The sequence below is a fragment of the Rhamphochromis sp. 'chilingali' genome (genome assembly GCF_963969265.1).
Source record: "Rhamphochromis sp. 'chilingali' genome assembly, chromosome: 3".
In the NCBI taxonomy this organism is placed as follows: Eukaryota; Metazoa; Chordata; class Actinopteri; order Cichliformes; family Cichlidae; genus Rhamphochromis; species Rhamphochromis sp. 'chilingali'.
This window is the reverse complement of record NC_137931.1, coordinates 24,719,533-24,736,500: the sequence shown is the minus strand read 5'-3', so window position 1 is coordinate 24,736,500 and position 16,968 is coordinate 24,719,533. Positions and strand designations below refer to the sequence as shown.

Sequence of the window (16,968 nt, the reverse complement as noted above, 5' to 3'; positions counted from 1 at the left end):
TTCTTTGTGAACAACTAGAAAAGCACATAAAACAGATTAATGATGTTTTGTCCCAAAACTTAAATCAGAACACTTCCAATCCTCTACACAAACGTTCACTGCACAGCAAAAATGCCAGTGTTGATTTTTCAGTGTTAGTAGATTTCAACAGAGTTCCGAGTTAGTTCAACACTTAATCGAGTTAAAATAACACATCGGGAGTTGATTCCTGAAAAGTGTAAGTGTGGATTTTAGTCGTTACTGCATTTTAACACTGTGGGTGTTAAATTAGACCACGCCTTCATTTCCTGTGGAGCTTCGCATTTCAGAATCTTCGGTCGCCATTTTTTCTTGCTGCTGCGGTAAGTTTTATTCGGTCAAATATTAAGTTTTAGATTGATATTAGAACAAGTAACATGATAACTAGTAAAAACAATAGTATTTGTATCAAAATACATTATCTTTAAGTGTCATATTTGAATTTTAATTGTTTTTTGTTAAGCTGGGCTACTGCTAGCTAAAACTGCAAAGTACCAGTTACTTTCCTAGCATTCATTTAGCATAATCTGGCTGTTGGCAGACTGTAACGAATATTACTTGTTAATATATGTCACAGTTTTTACTAAACGCCTTTTATTTATTTTCAAATTAAACTTGCTAAATCCTTAGTTCAGGGGTCTCAAACCCGCGGCCCATGTCACTCCTACTTGCAGCCTGTGAAAAAATTTAATGCAATTTGGCCCTTGAAGTGACTGTTTTTTGTTATTAGCCGAAAATTATTTAATTAGAATGTAATTTGAGCAGAGTATTACAGGCCCTCGTGTGCAGCGTAGTCTGTGCTGCAGTAAGAACGTGTGGGACTCCCCCTCCTGATGTGTGCGTTTGAGTGCGAGGGAGGGAGAAAGTATGAGTTGCTACCCACGAGAAACGGAAGGTGAAAGCATGTAGATATAATAACCACTGCAGCCAAAAAGACTGGCTGAGGAGCCCAGTTGTAAGTAAGCTGTTTATACTCGAGTGTACACTGTGTTCGCTGACAGTAAAGCTAGTTAGCGGCCACGAGCCCGACGCGGGACCCGACGTATTAGCCAGGTTTGTTTTTTTTTTGGGGTTTTTTTAACCACGGTTCAGAGCCGCGGAGCTGGGCTTCGGTTAGTTTGGAGTGAGAAAAATGCGTTCAAGTTTGCGGTTTTGCCTTGTTATAAAATATTTGAAATTTTAAAAACTAACGAGGAACTGCATTTTGGGAAATATTTGTGGGTGGTTTCTTTGTATTTTTTTTGTACTACTTGAACACTAAAGTGGCCCTCCAATGAGATGACAGTGCTAGCAGTGGCCCATAGCTCATTGAAGTTTGAGACCCTGGCTTAGGTGAACTAGGATGCTTAAGGCTACCCTGAGAGTATGTATAGATGGAAAGATTTTTACACTAGAGTATGCCCCCTACATCTTGTTAATTATGGTAATTTCATATGTTATGCATTTCTGTGACAATAAGGCATTTTTCTTTTTTTAGATTGTTTTTTTTCATGGTAAAATAAGCATTTTTCTGCCTTTTTATATTAGGGTTTGTTAGAGTGCAGGGAGAGTTTTTATGGCTTAAAGTATATAAAAATAATAAAAAAGAAATATGGTTTCTACTAACCCCCGCGATAATCAAGAGACTACTGTATTGCAGTGCAGTTACGCAGTTTTGTTCTACTCTTGGAAGGTGGCGATATGCTGGTTCCTGTCGAGTTTAAGGGAGTGAGCAAATGGGTCAGGGTACCAAAGACAGACGATGCCTACAATTACTCCGAATTTTTGCAAGGAGGTAATTTGAGTGTAGTGATTAAAAGTAACTAAGTAAATTTATTCATATACTATTCATGTAAGTATTGTTTTGATTTACTTGTACTTTACTCAAAGCCTTCACTGCAGTCCAAGGGCAAATACTGTAAGTTTACTTCACTACATTGATTGCTAATTTAAATGAATAATTCTTTTAGTAATTGAATGAATAAAGAATTTATAAATATTATCAAAGTAAAACTGTGATTTACGGATTTATGAATTATAAATTCATATAGAACTTTATTGATTGTTTCTTTTTTAGTGCTGGTGAAATTCAGTTTGCCAGGTTCTACCAATTTGGTCCTGATGGATTCTGCGGGAGTGGAAGTGGATTCGGACATATTTGATGAACTTTTGAAGTCATCTCAGGTGTCTTTCAGTGTCTTCACTGAAGAATGCAGTGGTAAGAAGTTTAAGCCGTATGTTTCATTTAAAAATGCGTTGTTAAATTTACTAATTTATAGTTGGTGTAATCATGTTTAAATCTATGAGGCTGTCTGTATTGTTAGACAACAGTGTTGCAGGGTCTTCTTCAGATCACACATCTTCATTAGAGTTGTCACCGTCACCTGCATCAGGAGGATCATCATCAGGTTCAGACACAACAATAATACTCGAATCTACCAAAGCTCGGAAAAGACAGTTAATTGAAGGACCTCCTGACAGCAACACTGCAAGAAATGTAAGTAATCTTCAGGATATGATATGTTGTAACTTAAGATTGCCAATTACCTGTTCATTTGTACCAATACTCAATATCTTTAAAAATATTATAAAAAAATATTATAAAAACAAAACAGTGGTCCCTCTCATGATTAAATAAGATGTAGTGATTAATGCAAAGGTTATAGCAGTTGATGCTGATAATTTTTATACCCACCTGGTAGGTGCTTTCTATGAATTTCTTGCAATTGTTATTTCAGATCGTCAGAGCAGCCTTGTATTCAAAGCCAGATGGTGATCAAGTATTTAAGGAATATGAGAAAACAAACTGCCTCTCTGATACTACAAGAAGAAAGATGGTGAACATCCTTGTGGCAGACATGGTAGAGAGTCATGGGTAAGTGATGTAAACATTAAGAAAAATCTTTGTTTTGTTTTTTTTTGTCTGTAATTTTAGTTGTTTACCATTATTGCACCACTTAAATTGATTCTTCTATTTGTCATGAAGTCGTTGTTAAATCAAATCAATCATAGTTTTCATTAGTTGCTAATCCCGTATTGATAATGTTTCAAAAGAAGTCACAATTTGTTATGGAGTGATCTTATTTTCCATTGTCATTATTGTAGTTTCTGAATATACAGTGGGGCAAAAAAGTATTTAGTCAGCCACCGATTGTGCAAGTTCCCCCACCTAAAATGATGACAGAGGTCAGTAATTTGCACCAGAGGTACACTTCAACTGTGAGAGACAGAATATGAAAAAAAAAAATCCATGAATCCACATGGTAGGATTTGTAAAGAATTTATTCGTAAATCAGGGTGGAAAATAAGTATTTGGTCAATAACAAAAACACAACTCAATACTTTGTAACATAACCTTTGTTGGCAATAACAGAGGTCAAACGTTTACTATAGGTCTTTACCAGGTTTGCACACACAGTAGCTGGTATTTTGGCCCATTCCTCCATGCAGATCTTCTCGAGAGCAGTGATGTTTTGGGGCTGTCGCCGAGCAACACGGACTTTCAACTCCCGCCACAGATTTTCTATGGGGTTGAGGTCTGGAGACTGGCTAGGCCACTCCAGGACTTTCAAATGCTTCTTACGGAGCCACTCCTTTGTTGCCCGGGCGGTGTGTTTTGGATCATTGTCATGTTGGAAGACCCAGCCTCGTTTCATCTTCAAAGTTCTCACTGATGGAAGGAGGTTTTGGCTCAAAATCTCACGATACATGGCCCCATTCATTCTGTCCTTAACACGGATCAGTCGTCCTGTCCCCTTGGCAGAAAAACAGCCCCATAGCATGATGTTTCCACCCCCATGCTTCACAGTAGGTATGGTGTTCTTGGGATGCAACTCAGTATTCTTCATCCTCCAAACACGACGAGTTGAGTTTATACCAAAAAGTTCTACTTTGGTTTCATCTGACCACATGACATTCTCCCAATCCTCTGCTGTATCATCCATGTGCTCTCTGGCAAACTTCAGACGGGCCTGGACATGCACTGGCTTCAGCAGCGGAACACGTCTGGCACTGCGGGATTTGATTCCCTGCCGTTGTAGTGTGTTACTGATGGTGACCTTTGTTACTTTGGTCCCAGCTCTCTGCAGGTCATTCACCAGGTCCCCCGGTGTGGTTCTGGGATCTTTGCTCACCGTTCTCATGATCATTTTGACCCCACGGGATGAGATCTTGCGTGGAGCCCCAGATCGAGGGAGATTATCAGTGGTCTTGTATGTCTTCCATTTTCTGATGATTGCTCCCACAGTTGATTTTTTCACACCAAGCTGCTTGCCTATTGTAGATTCACTCTTCCCAGTCTGGTGCAGGTCTACAATACTTTTCCTGGTGTCCTTCGAAAGCTCTTTGGTCTTGGCCATGGCGGAGTTTGGAGTCTGACTGTTTGAGGCTGTGGACAGGTGTCTTTTATACAGATGATGAGTTCAAACAGGTGCCATTCATACAGGTAACGAGTGGGGGACAGAAAAGCTTCTTACAGAAGACGTTACAGGTCTGTGAGAGCCAGAGATTTTCCTTGTTTGAGGTGACCAAATACTTATTTTCCACCCTAATTTACGAATAAATTCTTTACAAATCCTACCATGTGGATTCATGGATTTTTTTTTTTTCACATTCTGTCTCTCACAGTTGAAGTGTACCTCTGGTGCAAATTACTGGCCTCTGTCATCATTTTAGGTGGGGGAACTTGCACAATCGGTGGCTGACTAAATACTTTTTTGCCCCACTGTAGTGCTTCTTAACAGGGATGGTTGACAACAGCAAAACATTAGGAAAATGTCTGCATCAAATTGTCATAGTCCATGTGGAGCATAATCCAAGTCTACATTTTCATTATTCTTAAAGACCTGTCAGGTGTGTGATGTGGTCAGTCATGTTTTACAGATGATAGGTAGTTTGGGTAGTTCAAATCATACACCTGGATACATGTTGTTCTTGTTGCTGACATTTTATAATTGAATTTGAATCTGTGTTGGGGTAAATAATTGATAGTTTTCGTGTTCTCTGTATCTGCCTTTTAGGAGGATCCCACCAGTAAGTGTCCGCATTATGTATGCACTTGGGATTACAACCTTGTTCCCAAACTTGAAGGACCCAGATTCAAAGAATGGTTATGTAAGTTATGATGTTATGATGCATACATGCTGTCAGTGTCATAGTCCTGGGTCTGTGACCCAGTTTTTATGCAATTAAGACTTTTTTGATTCTGGTTTACGTGATAAATGCCTACACCTGCAGATATGACAGTCAGTGGTCTGTGAAAGTATTTTGTTGTTGGCTTTTCTGATGGAGTGGTTAAAGAAATCATATGATAAGACTAATTCAGGTCAGTCTGTCATTCAGGCAGTTTATCAAGTTATTCCCTAATGGACCCAAAATAAATAAATGTAAAAAAATGTCATTGTGTAACAATTGATTTAAATAGACCTCTAATGCATGATGCCATATCTGGCTTTTTGACATGTAGCACTGAACAATCCCACCAGTCAGGAGTTTTCTTCACTTGCTACAAACAGTGTAGGTAGAGTAGCAGGTAATCAATATTGAACAAATATCTCTCTTGCTCTTAATTCGGCAGGAACATTTCTATGATCACCAGAGTGGTTCTGGTTACCTGGCATGGAGATTGAAAACTGTGCAGCGCAACTCTACTGAAGAGATGAAGAAATCAAAGTCAGCTTTTCAAGACAGCCCCAAGACTCTTCACAACTTCGCAACAAATGCGAGACAGTTGTCGGGTGATGAATGCAAGGAAGCTATGTCAGTGATGAGGCACTCGACTGACATGAAAGTTGTCAAAGAGAAAATGAAGGTGACTTTTCAACATAGGCAAAAAGTGATTCAAGATCCAGCCACAGCTTCTTCTGTCCTGGACCTTTTCCCAAGATTTCTGGATACACCTGGCTTGGTAAGGCATAAACTGATTGACTGACAGCTGTGTGGTTCCTTTGTTTGTTTGCTCGTTAATGCGTTCTTTCTATTGTCACATTTTGTGTTTCAGATTGACCAAGACTTCACAATGCTGTTTGGGGAGGAAGTGTCTGGTAAATTCCTTGCAAAGTGGCCAACATTCTTCAAGCCAAAAATCATCAAAGATTGCTAAAATCTGTCTCAGAGTACAGAATTGGATGACCTGCTCGTCTCTGCACAGGGGGACTCTGACGAGGGTGGTAAGTTGGAGATGGTAGACTTCACATGTCTTTACAGCATTTTCACAATTCCCACAGCACAATATATTAGGTGGACCATACTATTAAATCAAAACATGTTTTGGCACCTTTACAACAAATTGGAATACAGCTGTCGATTTTATAAATTACGTTGGGTTTCTGTTCATTTCAGTATGGTATGAAAAGGAATTTACAAACAAACTTTAATGGCATTTAAAGTTTGACAAAAAAAAGTTACTTAATGTTAGTATTGTTATGACTCAATATTTACGTCACTTGGTGGCCAGAAGATTTTAAGTGTCTTGAAATGAATTTTCATACCATACTGAAGACAGTGGAAAACTGCTTTATTTGAAAAATTATCAGTTATCCAAAACTGAATAACATTGAAAAAATGACTGCTGTGGACCTTAAAATGACAGTAATTGCGATTATCCTAATTCCTATTCTGTAGTATGGGACTGCGAGTTGGCTGCCATTCTTTTGCTGCTTCACTTGTTACCTCCAACATCTAAAGGAAGGAAGTCTTCAAAGATTAGCACATCAGATGCTGCTCACCACCTAATGAAATTCATGAAGGTATGATTTTTAGAAATGTGTTAAAGTAGCTTTCTCTTTTGATGAGAAAAGATCCAGATTATCAGATGTTTTAAGAGGGCAAGGGGTTCCACTGTGCAGCAAATATATCTATGCCAGATAGGCTTGGTGTTGCAACGCCGGCACATTATTGTTACCATTAAAACTAAAATTACACATTGGAACAAAAATAACTGTGGGCCCGAAGTAAAACATTTTAATATTGTCTTAATTTTAGGCAGCACTGCCACTCAACATCCAATTACCAATTTTGTTTAATGTGAATCATTTGGTTTCTTTCACTCCCTCAGGTGGGAGGTAGCATGGAGACTTTTCTTAAGGCTGGCCCCACTCAGCCATTCCTCCTGTGTGTTGGAGAAAGAAAGAACATCATCCAGACTTTCTACATTGTCCTAGATCAAAAGATCATTCCCTGTGTGACGCAGACGGGAGTTGCAGCTCTTGACGAGCTTTTCAAGGCACATTTTGTATTTGCCGTGTCCTATGACGAAGCATTGCACAACTTCTACACATTCATCCAGACCACCGTGTATGGCATTGATGTTGGCAGCGTGAAGGAGAGTCCTCGGGTCAGGGAAATCAGAGCAAGAATTCTTCACAGTACAGTCTAAAGACATAGACTATACAGCACTTTGACTGTTCTTGTGTTACTTTTGCAAGATACACCACACAAGTTGCTCAGTGTTATTTAGACATGTCAAGTTCCAGCAACATTTTTACTTTTGAGCTTTGGACAGCCTAGATATTAATTTATCTTTTACAAGCAACACCTCTTCAAAGCACGTGGAGACTTTGTTGACTCAGAGGTCATCAGTAATTTTTATTTTGAGCCTGCACCTTATGATAGAACCTCTGTTTCACAGCCTGTAAATGTGGCTCATCTTGTGACAGGCAAATACTAGACATGTATAGGACTGTTATTTTTCAACTACAATCCTCAGGAGTTCTGAAAGTACTGTGCAGTGTTTAGTTGGTTCATTGGAGGAAAGTGTTAATGACATATACGTCATTGCACATGCAAAACAATCTGTTGTTGAATGTTTGTCATCAAGAGAAACCTCGGAAAAGTTGAATGTTTTGATCAGCTTGAAGACCCATTCTCATATCTTAACAGAATCTAAAAGGATGAGACATTTTGAGCAAAAATGGAAAATAGTTGAACCTGTGGAGCATGTTTTCCTGTGTGCACATGTGCTTTCTGCTGCATACTACTATTTTCACACTAATCATTTAATGATTCCGTGCTACACGGAACACCTTTAATCCTGCCTTTTACTGGCTTTCGTGGAAGCAGCGGCCTAAGATCATCTCCCACTCTTGATGTTAATGTCACACATTCCAGACCATAATGCTGCCAGTCTCTGGGGGCAGAGATAATTATATCCAAAGCAGGAAATAGCAGCGGGGCAGAGGGCAAGCCTATAGACCTGTTAAAGAATGACTGGCTGACTAATTCACAAGCTTAAATGAAGTGGTGTTAAGTCCCCTGGTGTTTCCTGTGTTCCTTCGCATATCCCCCATAACCTTTTTCCTGCTCATCCTTTCTGAAAAGCCCAGATCAAGACACCAATCTTCTCATGTGAAGAAGGGAAACTGAGAGGGGTCAAGCCTTTTAGCACCTCCCTGCCTAATATGCAAAGGCAGCTAATAATGTAATAGGAGCAGATTTATGACTTAGAGAACAAGAAGACAGTGTCCCTTGAGTGAAAATTACAACAAAAAATAAATTGCTCAAATGTTTTTTAACCGTTCTTGATTGGTTTGACTGGCTCTGGTTTGGAGTTATACCACTGTATTGCAAAAAAGTGTAGATGAAGTCACAGAAAATATGCTCTGATATGCTTAAAAGACAAGAATGTACTGTCAGCAAGCCTTGCAGCCTCCCCAGAGACACCAGTGGAATTCCTCAGACAGACAAGACAAGATAGATGGCCTCTCTTGGTGCTGTTTCCTCTTAATTACCCTAATTAAAACAAAATTGGTGATAAACGGAAAAAAATAGAAAGAATTTCCTCTGTAGAATTTTTCTAAATCTAAATGGGAGAGATTAAGTTAACACACTCACTATTAAAAGCATGGAGCTGAGACTTTTTCTTTCCTTTTTTCCAAAAACAAAATCCAAAAATCGAATCTCAGTTTCACGGCTGTAGCTATAGCCTTGTCTGCTGGAGTTGAGTTTTGCAATTGCACTATTTTTAGATACAGGTAACTAGTTTCTTATTGGCATTCTTATTAGTGGTATATAGAATTTGAATCTGATGGTCATAATTCTGTTAATTTTGACAAAACTGTCAAACATGGATTTATTACTCTACTAATCGGAAAGTTAGTGCTTCAACCCTTGGCCACTTCAAAGCACCCTTAGGAAAGGGTCCTAATCCTAAGTTGCTCTCTGATGCGTTCATCGGAGTGTGAATGTGTGTGAATGTTAGAAAGCATTTGACCTAAATGCTGTGGTTAATGAGACATGTTGTATAAAGTGTTATGAGTGCTCAAGTACAGTAGAACTGTGTAAAAATACTAAGAAGTGTTGAATCCTCTACTAACCCTTCAGAGCCTTAGCATCAGTATTAAATGGGCTGCAAGAGTCCTTTGGAAATGTGGGCAAAGTGCTACAGTGTTCAGACTAGTTCACCTCATAGCAGATGTCAATAGGAAGTGAGGTAATAACTTACCTCCTCTGTGATGGCTGACCCACAGGAAGTGCTTTGTCTTCATAGAAGCGCCTCATTGCAAACCTGTCCAGTGCCTGGTCAGCACTTAGAGACACAAGAACTGGGTAAGTGATGTTATCATTCACCACAGAACAATTTGAAGATTACAAAACAACAAGGAGAACAGCCTTTATTTTGGAAAACCTGCTGAGATTTAGAAATACCCCCCAGCTTTCATCATTTATGAAGCAGCTTTCATTCCCCCAGGAACCCTCCCACCTATTAACATCTGGTAGCATTAAAGAACGATGACATTTTCAGAGCGTTTCTTCTCACAGAGCCAGAAAAATGAGCTGGCCAGAGTCGAGTGTTTAGCTGTTATAATCACATCGTTGTTTAATTTTCAAGGCTGCTGAAGTCCCAGACTGCAAGGTCTAACCGTGATGGATTGTTGCTCCTGTCCTTACATAACCCTTCGATTTAAAGGATCAAAGCACGCAGATCAAACTTTTTCAGTGCTGACAGCCTAAAATCTTCACCTCTGTTTAAACTCAAACACCAATGCAATCTAATATGTAACACTACATTTTAAACTACATTTTAACACGTTTTAGGCTGTGTCTGATCATGACATGTTTGATACCTTGCAGATATGTTGCTGTAATGCATGTAAGCAGCCACCACAACACCCGTTCGACCTCGGTTCCCCTGTGAAAGAAACACAAAACAGGGCTTGTTTAAATGATATAAAGAGTCAAGATGGGTAACAAGAAAACTGATGGGACTTAGGGAAGATTCCAAAAGGATCATTGAATTAATGATCAAGAAACAGAGCAGAAACAAATCCCCCTTCGATGGTAATAAATTGGTCTTCAAGCATTTTCACGTGTAATTGAAACCCAAAAGTTGGAGCTATATATAAATAATAATGTTTAATCATTCTGCTTGGTTAAAGCAGTTGGCTCAATTCGAGCATAAACTTTGTTGCTTGTCCTGCTTTATCTGGATACCATGTGCAAATTCTCTGAAACAACAGAGGATTCATTGCATAAATGTGAGAGCTAAACAATCGGCAGCCTCCAAGGCTGAAAGATGAAGAAACTGTAGTTTCTCAACTTTCGGCTCGCTTCACAAGCAGCCAATTCCTGTACATGCCCATGTTACCAGCCATAGTTAAAATGACTAGCAGAATTTAATGCTAAATTAATGCTAATTTTCCCTTTTGTAACATCTTTACTGGTGGTAACCAATTTAAATTTTAATACTTTGAATGACTGGTGGCTATGAAATAGGTTGAATGCCATTTACTAGACTTGCCTATCAAAGCTGAAAAAGTAAATTGAAACTCCTAATTGTTTTTGTGATATTTTACCTTTTGGAGAAGTTTTAATACATAAGATATCCCTGTGTATCTCTAAAGTCTAAGCTTGCTAACCAAGCAAGCCAGAGTTATCCAAAGCTAGCCAAGTGTTAGCGCTCTAACCCAATTATGCTCACTTCTGATTACCTTAACTCATTCACTGCCATTGACGTCTATAGCCGTCAATTGCAGTGAATGAGTCAATGGGTTTAATTCATTCACTGCCAATGGCTGGCAGTGAATGAGTTAAAAACAGTGACAACCAGAATACATAATAAGAACACCGGTGATACAGTAGCTCATCCGGCTCATAAGCCACTGTCTTGATAACAGTTTTGGGTGAAACCCAATTATGTGATCACGGTGTATTATTTTGATTAAATTCACATGTTCAGTGGGGACGTTTCACCACGGCATAAGGTTAACGGACCTTCAGCTAGATGAGCTTAAAACAGTAGTCCATAGCTCAATGTGTGACTTCACAGTGACTATGTTTTATGTCAAGCTATGAAACTGAATAACTACAAATTATGTTGATTTTATGAGATCAGCAATGAAAAAAATAATCACATTTCCATATTTAGAGGGAAACTTTACAATCTCTATGCCCAGCCAATAAATGTTCCAGCACATCACCGCCGCATTATAACAGATGTTTTTACACTTTGTTTTTCTGCCTTACCTTATTGTGCAGTACCACCACATTGCGTGTGTCTCCATTGAGCCACATGTCAATGGCCTTGCACATGCTGCAGATCTTATCCAGTGCTGGCGCATGGTGGTCCGGCCAGCCAAACTCAAGAACCTGAGAATGATTATCCATCAAATGAGCTTTCGCTTTCGAATTTTGTTCTTCCTAACCATGAATATACAGTATATGTCATGTTTGTACCTTATGGTTTAACTTTGTTAAGTCGCTCTGTCCTTCGCTCAGGTTGAGCACCTGAAATCAGGAAGAGAGTATATCAAAGCAACTGATGGACATGTGATGCATTTTAGAAAATCTTTGTTTTTTGTTTTCAAGGATATACTGTAACCATCTTCCAAAAAACCTGACGAACAGCAAACAAAAGTGTCAATACAGTCCTGTGCTCCAGTTTCAGCTGAGGGTATTTCTTACCAGATAGTGCTCGCCATGCTTTGACCGCAGCATCGTCGCCACCTCTTTGAGGTTGGTGTTGTAGCTTTGCTCCTCGGCCCCAGCGGGAAAAGAGACAGAGATGATTCTCTCTGTGATGTAGACCAGGTCGACCTCATAGCTCTCCTCCATGGCCTGAACCACACTCTGACTCCTGCAGAGGTAGAAGGTGCAGAAGGTCTTGAAGCTTGGCAGTGGCAGATTTTATATCACAGCACCATTTTACATTTTTGATTGGCAACAAGTTCTTTTCAAAGCAACATAAGCTGTGATTTCAAAGGGAATGGTCAACTCTATTGTATATAGATCTGATAGATCTGCACTGATCAGAGTTCAATCACAGAGTCCACAGAGTTAAGCTCAGTCTGCAATATTCATTTGCAAACCCTACTGAGTTTGTCACATGTCATATAGTGTCATACAGGCTTAGACCCCCAACCAGTAAAGGGTTTTTAAGAATGATACCAATATTTGATAATTGAGAAATCACAAACATCAGACCATTTATTTTCCATTTGAAACATACAAAACATATCCTTGTTCTCTAATATTTAATATGTGTAGTTGTCCATACTATGGCGAGAGTGAAGTTTAAGTCACTCTGTTGCTAATAGGGAAGCTGCTTGTACACAGTAGACACAGTAAATGCCAAATCCAGTGCATCGGCAAACAGCTAATATCAGCCAAGCTTTACATAGCACACTGTAGGTAATTATTTTAGTCTATCTACAGTTATAGCTGCCGGTGCAAACCGCTTTGCAACCATCTCCATCCCAGCGTCTCATTTTCATGCAGTTTCTGACTTGTTGTAAAATTACATTTTTGTTGTGTTTGGGAAAAAGACCATCTTTATTACATCTCATTATGATAAATACAAATATAAATTAATAAAATATACTGGTACGTTTCAACATAGTTACTGTATAGTTGCCAGAAATCTTTAAGAGGCAACTCAATTTAGAAGGACACATCTTGTAAAGGATGCTTTGACCTTTTAACCTTATCAGCACCAATCACAAGTTTTCCAGTTCTATTCGAGTGCAGGATTGCAGCTGCTGTGAGAACATTTCTTGAACTCTCTGATTTCTCTCTGGGATTAGCCAACAGAGTTTATCACAAACATCCACTTCATCACATGTAAACTCCTGCAGCTCACTCTTATATTTCTTGGAAAGGAAAAGATTTTCAGTCCTTCTGTGACTGTTGACATGACCTCTTCCAATATTACGCAACCTATTTCACCGGCCAAACAGCGCAGTTTTTTTGTTCTGTTTTGTTTTTGGTCAGCAGACATACGGTAAAGCCCTGCATGAGAAACAGCCATGCTTCAGGAACGACAAACAGCGGAGAATATGGAGTGAAAATTTACATTCCTACACACCCAGCACAAACAATCAGTTTCTAATCTTCATTAATAATAATCAAGGACTGTAATGACTTAAAGAGCTTATTAAAGACTAATTTGGTAATCTTAGAAGTCATGCTGTTTAGATTGTAGAAAAAAATAGATTAAATTTTTTCCACTTATGGAACCCTTATTTCTCCTAATGAAAGCAGTGTGAACAACAATACAACATGGCTGTGTGATGGTGCTTTCTTACCGCGACTGCTTTTGCCTTATCTCCACACTCTTGCAGGACCTCGTAGATCCCTGGTGAGCACATACACACAGGCACACACAGGCAGATGGTGGGAGTCAGAGGAGGAAAATGATTCATAAGCAAACTCCATCTGGTAGTCATGATGATTTTATTGAATTACAGTCTGACATAAGCTATTAGGGAAAAGTCAGATCACAGACACAAAACTGAAACTGCTATGAAAAGATGGAGAGAGAAGAATCATCTGAAACAGAATGATGAAAAGTAAAAGAAGCAGCTGACAAAAGAAGGCATTCAACCAAGACGCTTGACAAAAGAAACCGAGCAACAGAAAGAAGACAAAGAATAACGAAAAAGTATAAGAGGTGTAAAAAAAAAAAAAAAAAACAAGTATGAGAAACGAGGAGTGTTTTAACAGAAAACCATCCTGAACTGGGGTCTTGTCAAGACTCGAGCACACAATTAATTATCCTGTCCTTTACCCAGATATTTACAGAGGGAAGAGTGAGAACAGGTTGTTTCACTGTGACAGGGCTGCAGATGGAAAATGTTACTAAATATGCTGTACTGTCGAGGAATTGCTGCATAATAGATGCTAGAGTTGGCTCTTCCTCTTACTGCCTGTCGGCTGAGGGGATAACTCTGTGTGAGTCAGGAAGATGAAGCCATCCAAAAAGACAAAACGACTGCTGAATTAATCTCCGCGGACATCATCTGTGACATACTTTACTTTCCCCCCCCACATTGGCATAAAGAGTGAGCGCTCGGCTTCACCGCTGAAGAGGTTAAATAAGTGATGTTGGCAAGAAGTGTCTCAAGGTTAAACATGGAGCTCCCATGGCTCTTCTTACTGCTTGCGAGTGGCTTCCCATAGAAAAAGCTAATGCAACCCCCCACCCCAATGAGCCAAAATGGTCACATAATTCTAAGTGATCTGACAGGAACCAGATGCTAAACGCACCACGGATGATGGTGTTTGCAAAATGAAACAGCCTGTTCACACAAGGCTTCACAAGTGTTGCGATGTTATATGTCACATCACAGGGACAATCTGTTAGCCTGCAGCAACGTAGATACATAAATGAAAGTCAATCTGCATGTAAAGTGGGGTAAACGTCTCTGAGATTTAACGTTCACTGTTTGCCCGGTGACACCGGGTTTTGCATCTACCTCACACTTACATCTGTACCCAAGCTCTCTATTGATGTTCACTATTAAAAACACAAGCCACAGCCACTGCATGACCAATGCAATGTGTTTTGACTCAATCTTGCTTCTACTATAAATATAAAGGAGAAGAGTGGTTCCCAACTTTTTTCTATCCAAGTGTTTCCTAAGCGCCAATAGACTGAAAAAAAAAGCTTTTCTTAAACACCTTTTATGTTTAAATGTGTTGAGTTCAGCTTTATTCATCTGTTTTATTATTCCATAACTTCCAATTTGAAACATTCATCCATGATTTTTAGACACTATTCCATTTAGCAGCTCGGCATCTGGGCAATTCTAAACGTTTATCTGTCGTATTCTTTCAGCTGTTATGGTGTGTTCCTGACTAAGTAAGAAATCATAAGTTCCAAATTGCAATTGAGTCCCTAATTGCACATTTTTTGCAGAAGACCCCCTTCACTCAGATTTCCCATTTGGACAGTCGAAGTAGACTAGCATACCTTGAGTTAGCAATCCAAGATGGTGGCGCTGACTGTAAACTGTAGTAGAACTAAACTTTTAATCTGTTCTGTATTTCTGGCTCACTAAATAAGCACAACAGTAATGAGATCTTTAAATGTGTTCTTTCAAGTGCAAAAAAACACGTATAATCACTTTTCCTGGAACTTGCAAGAACTCTTAAGAGATGTCACTCCCAAGTTCTGACCTAGTTTCGAGGCATCTGGAATGGAGTATTAATCTGTATTATTAACATGCAGTTTAATCTAGTAATAGTCTAATTTTCATATGTACTAATTTTGATTTATTGTTCTAATCTTTTAATTGCTTTTGTTTCAGGCGGAGCTTCAGTTTAATTTCAGTTATGCTAACAAATTTGTTTTTACTGTAAGTTAAGAACTTTTAAATGCGTATATGTACTTTTGTCTTGCTATACCAATTCATTCATCATGTTTGTGATGACGTGAAGTTTTTTTGTAAGACACTGACATTTGGTTACTTTGTTTTGTTTTATTTTATATACTCTGTAACCCAGTTTTTTGTTTGTTTGTTTTACTTCTGGCCTTCTGGTTTCCCACCCATGATAGGCCAATTGTTTATTCACACCTGTGTCTGTGTATATTTAGATACTTTATATATTAGATATTTATACACTGTACATTTTTTATATATTTAAAAATACATAAATAGTTAATGTATTTTGTAATTAATGTATTTTGTTTTCAATTTTCTAATGCTTAGCCATTAATTTGTTAAACGTTAACATTTCCGACAAATTCCTTTTTTAGTTCCTTTCCATTTTTTAAATACTTTTAATGGTTGAGATTGTCTTGTCATTTTACCACAGACTACTACTTATCTTATTATCACAAATAAATTATTTTCCTCTCAGTTTAAAAATATTTTAGAAAGATTTTTGAGTAATTCATTTCTATATTTACAATATACGTATCTCATAGAGAAATAGTGGGAGAAGACTGAATGCAGTACACATAGGTTAAAAGGCACTAAGAAATTTAAGTTGAGTTATTTTACAACTTTTAATCATAAATTTAAAAAAAACCTTTATTCCATGGGAGTGGCCTACCTTGCCAAATTGGAACCCAGTACTACACCTCCAGCCAGGAAGCAGGTTGGCAAAATGCATTCGAATGGTGCTGACCAAAGGCATGGCGAGGACCCACTGCTCTCTGTTTCTAAGCAACGATAAAGCTGCAAATACCAGGCTTTTTGATAAAATCGAAAGAATCCAAGAAAAATTTGGTGTTGTACATCTCATTCTTTTTTGGGATTTCAACTGATTATCCAGGTGGTCAAATCTTAATCGTTCATTCTCTCCAACATCCTCATGGTCAAGATGTTAGAGTCCCTTCCATTTGTGCCGAGCCTGTTCAGCGATTATGTAATATATCATGATGCATCTTCCTTTTCTTCGTTCCTTCTCAGCTGTCTTCTCCCTACTTTCTCTATCTTTCTTCCTCCCTCCCACCCACTTTCTGTTCTCTGGAACTACTCCTCCCTTGGTCTTATTATCTCTCATTATATCTGACTGCCCCTCTCTCCCCTGCAGCTTTTCTTGGCTCATATCTTTCACCATCCTGTGTGCTTGTGTGGTGTCTGGGTCCTGTAAATGTTTGTTCCTAACTACCCTTAAGAATATGGTCAACAGCATGGAATAACAGGTTACATAAAGTGTGGAATAAAAATAAAATGGTAAAATGGTAAATGGCCTGTATTTGTATAGCGCTTTACTAGTCCCTAAGGACTCCAAAGCACTTTACACATCCAG

General features: G+C 38.7%; 2 protein-coding genes across 8 annotated transcripts in view; one reads left to right on the top strand and one right to left on the bottom strand.

Moving 5' to 3' along the window:
- tns1a (tensin 1a) overlaps positions 1-16,968 on the bottom strand; it is a 131,323-nt gene that overhangs the window by 41,605 nt on the left and 72,750 nt on the right. For all 6 annotated transcript variants that reach the window (XR_013970968.1, XM_080877072.1, XM_080877073.1 and 3 more), the window contains exons 6-11: positions 13,515-13,564; positions 11,896-12,067; positions 11,668-11,718; positions 11,458-11,580; positions 10,059-10,123; positions 9,437-9,520 (exon numbers count right to left, since the gene is read on the bottom strand). Coding sequence is in view for 5 of the 6 variants with exons in the window: in XM_080877072.1 (XP_080733198.1) it covers positions 9,437-9,520; positions 10,059-10,123; positions 11,458-11,580; positions 11,668-11,718; positions 11,896-12,067; positions 13,515-13,564 (545 nt within the window). In the remaining variant the exon portion in view is untranslated. The remainder of the gene's footprint in view (positions 1-9,436; positions 9,521-10,058; positions 10,124-11,457; positions 11,581-11,667; positions 11,719-11,895; positions 12,068-13,514; positions 13,565-16,968) is intronic.
- Positions 177-8,686, top strand: LOC308393367 (uncharacterized protein). 2 transcript variants are annotated; one of them, XM_080877074.1, is made up of 10 exons: positions 177-341; positions 1,691-1,792; positions 2,075-2,215; positions 2,322-2,494; positions 2,736-2,872; positions 5,016-5,109; positions 5,573-5,902; positions 5,996-6,164; positions 6,619-6,743; positions 7,052-8,686. In XM_080877074.1, exons 2-8 carry the CDS (start codon positions 1,699-1,701, stop codon positions 6,095-6,097), a joined length of 1,071 nt encoding a protein of 356 aa, XP_080733200.1. In that variant the 5' UTR covers positions 177-341; positions 1,691-1,698; the 3' UTR covers positions 6,098-6,164; positions 6,619-6,743; positions 7,052-8,686. The 2 variants fall into 2 exon arrangements, with proteins under 2 accessions (XP_080733200.1, XP_080733201.1); XM_080877075.1 differs by lacking the exon at positions 1,691-1,792.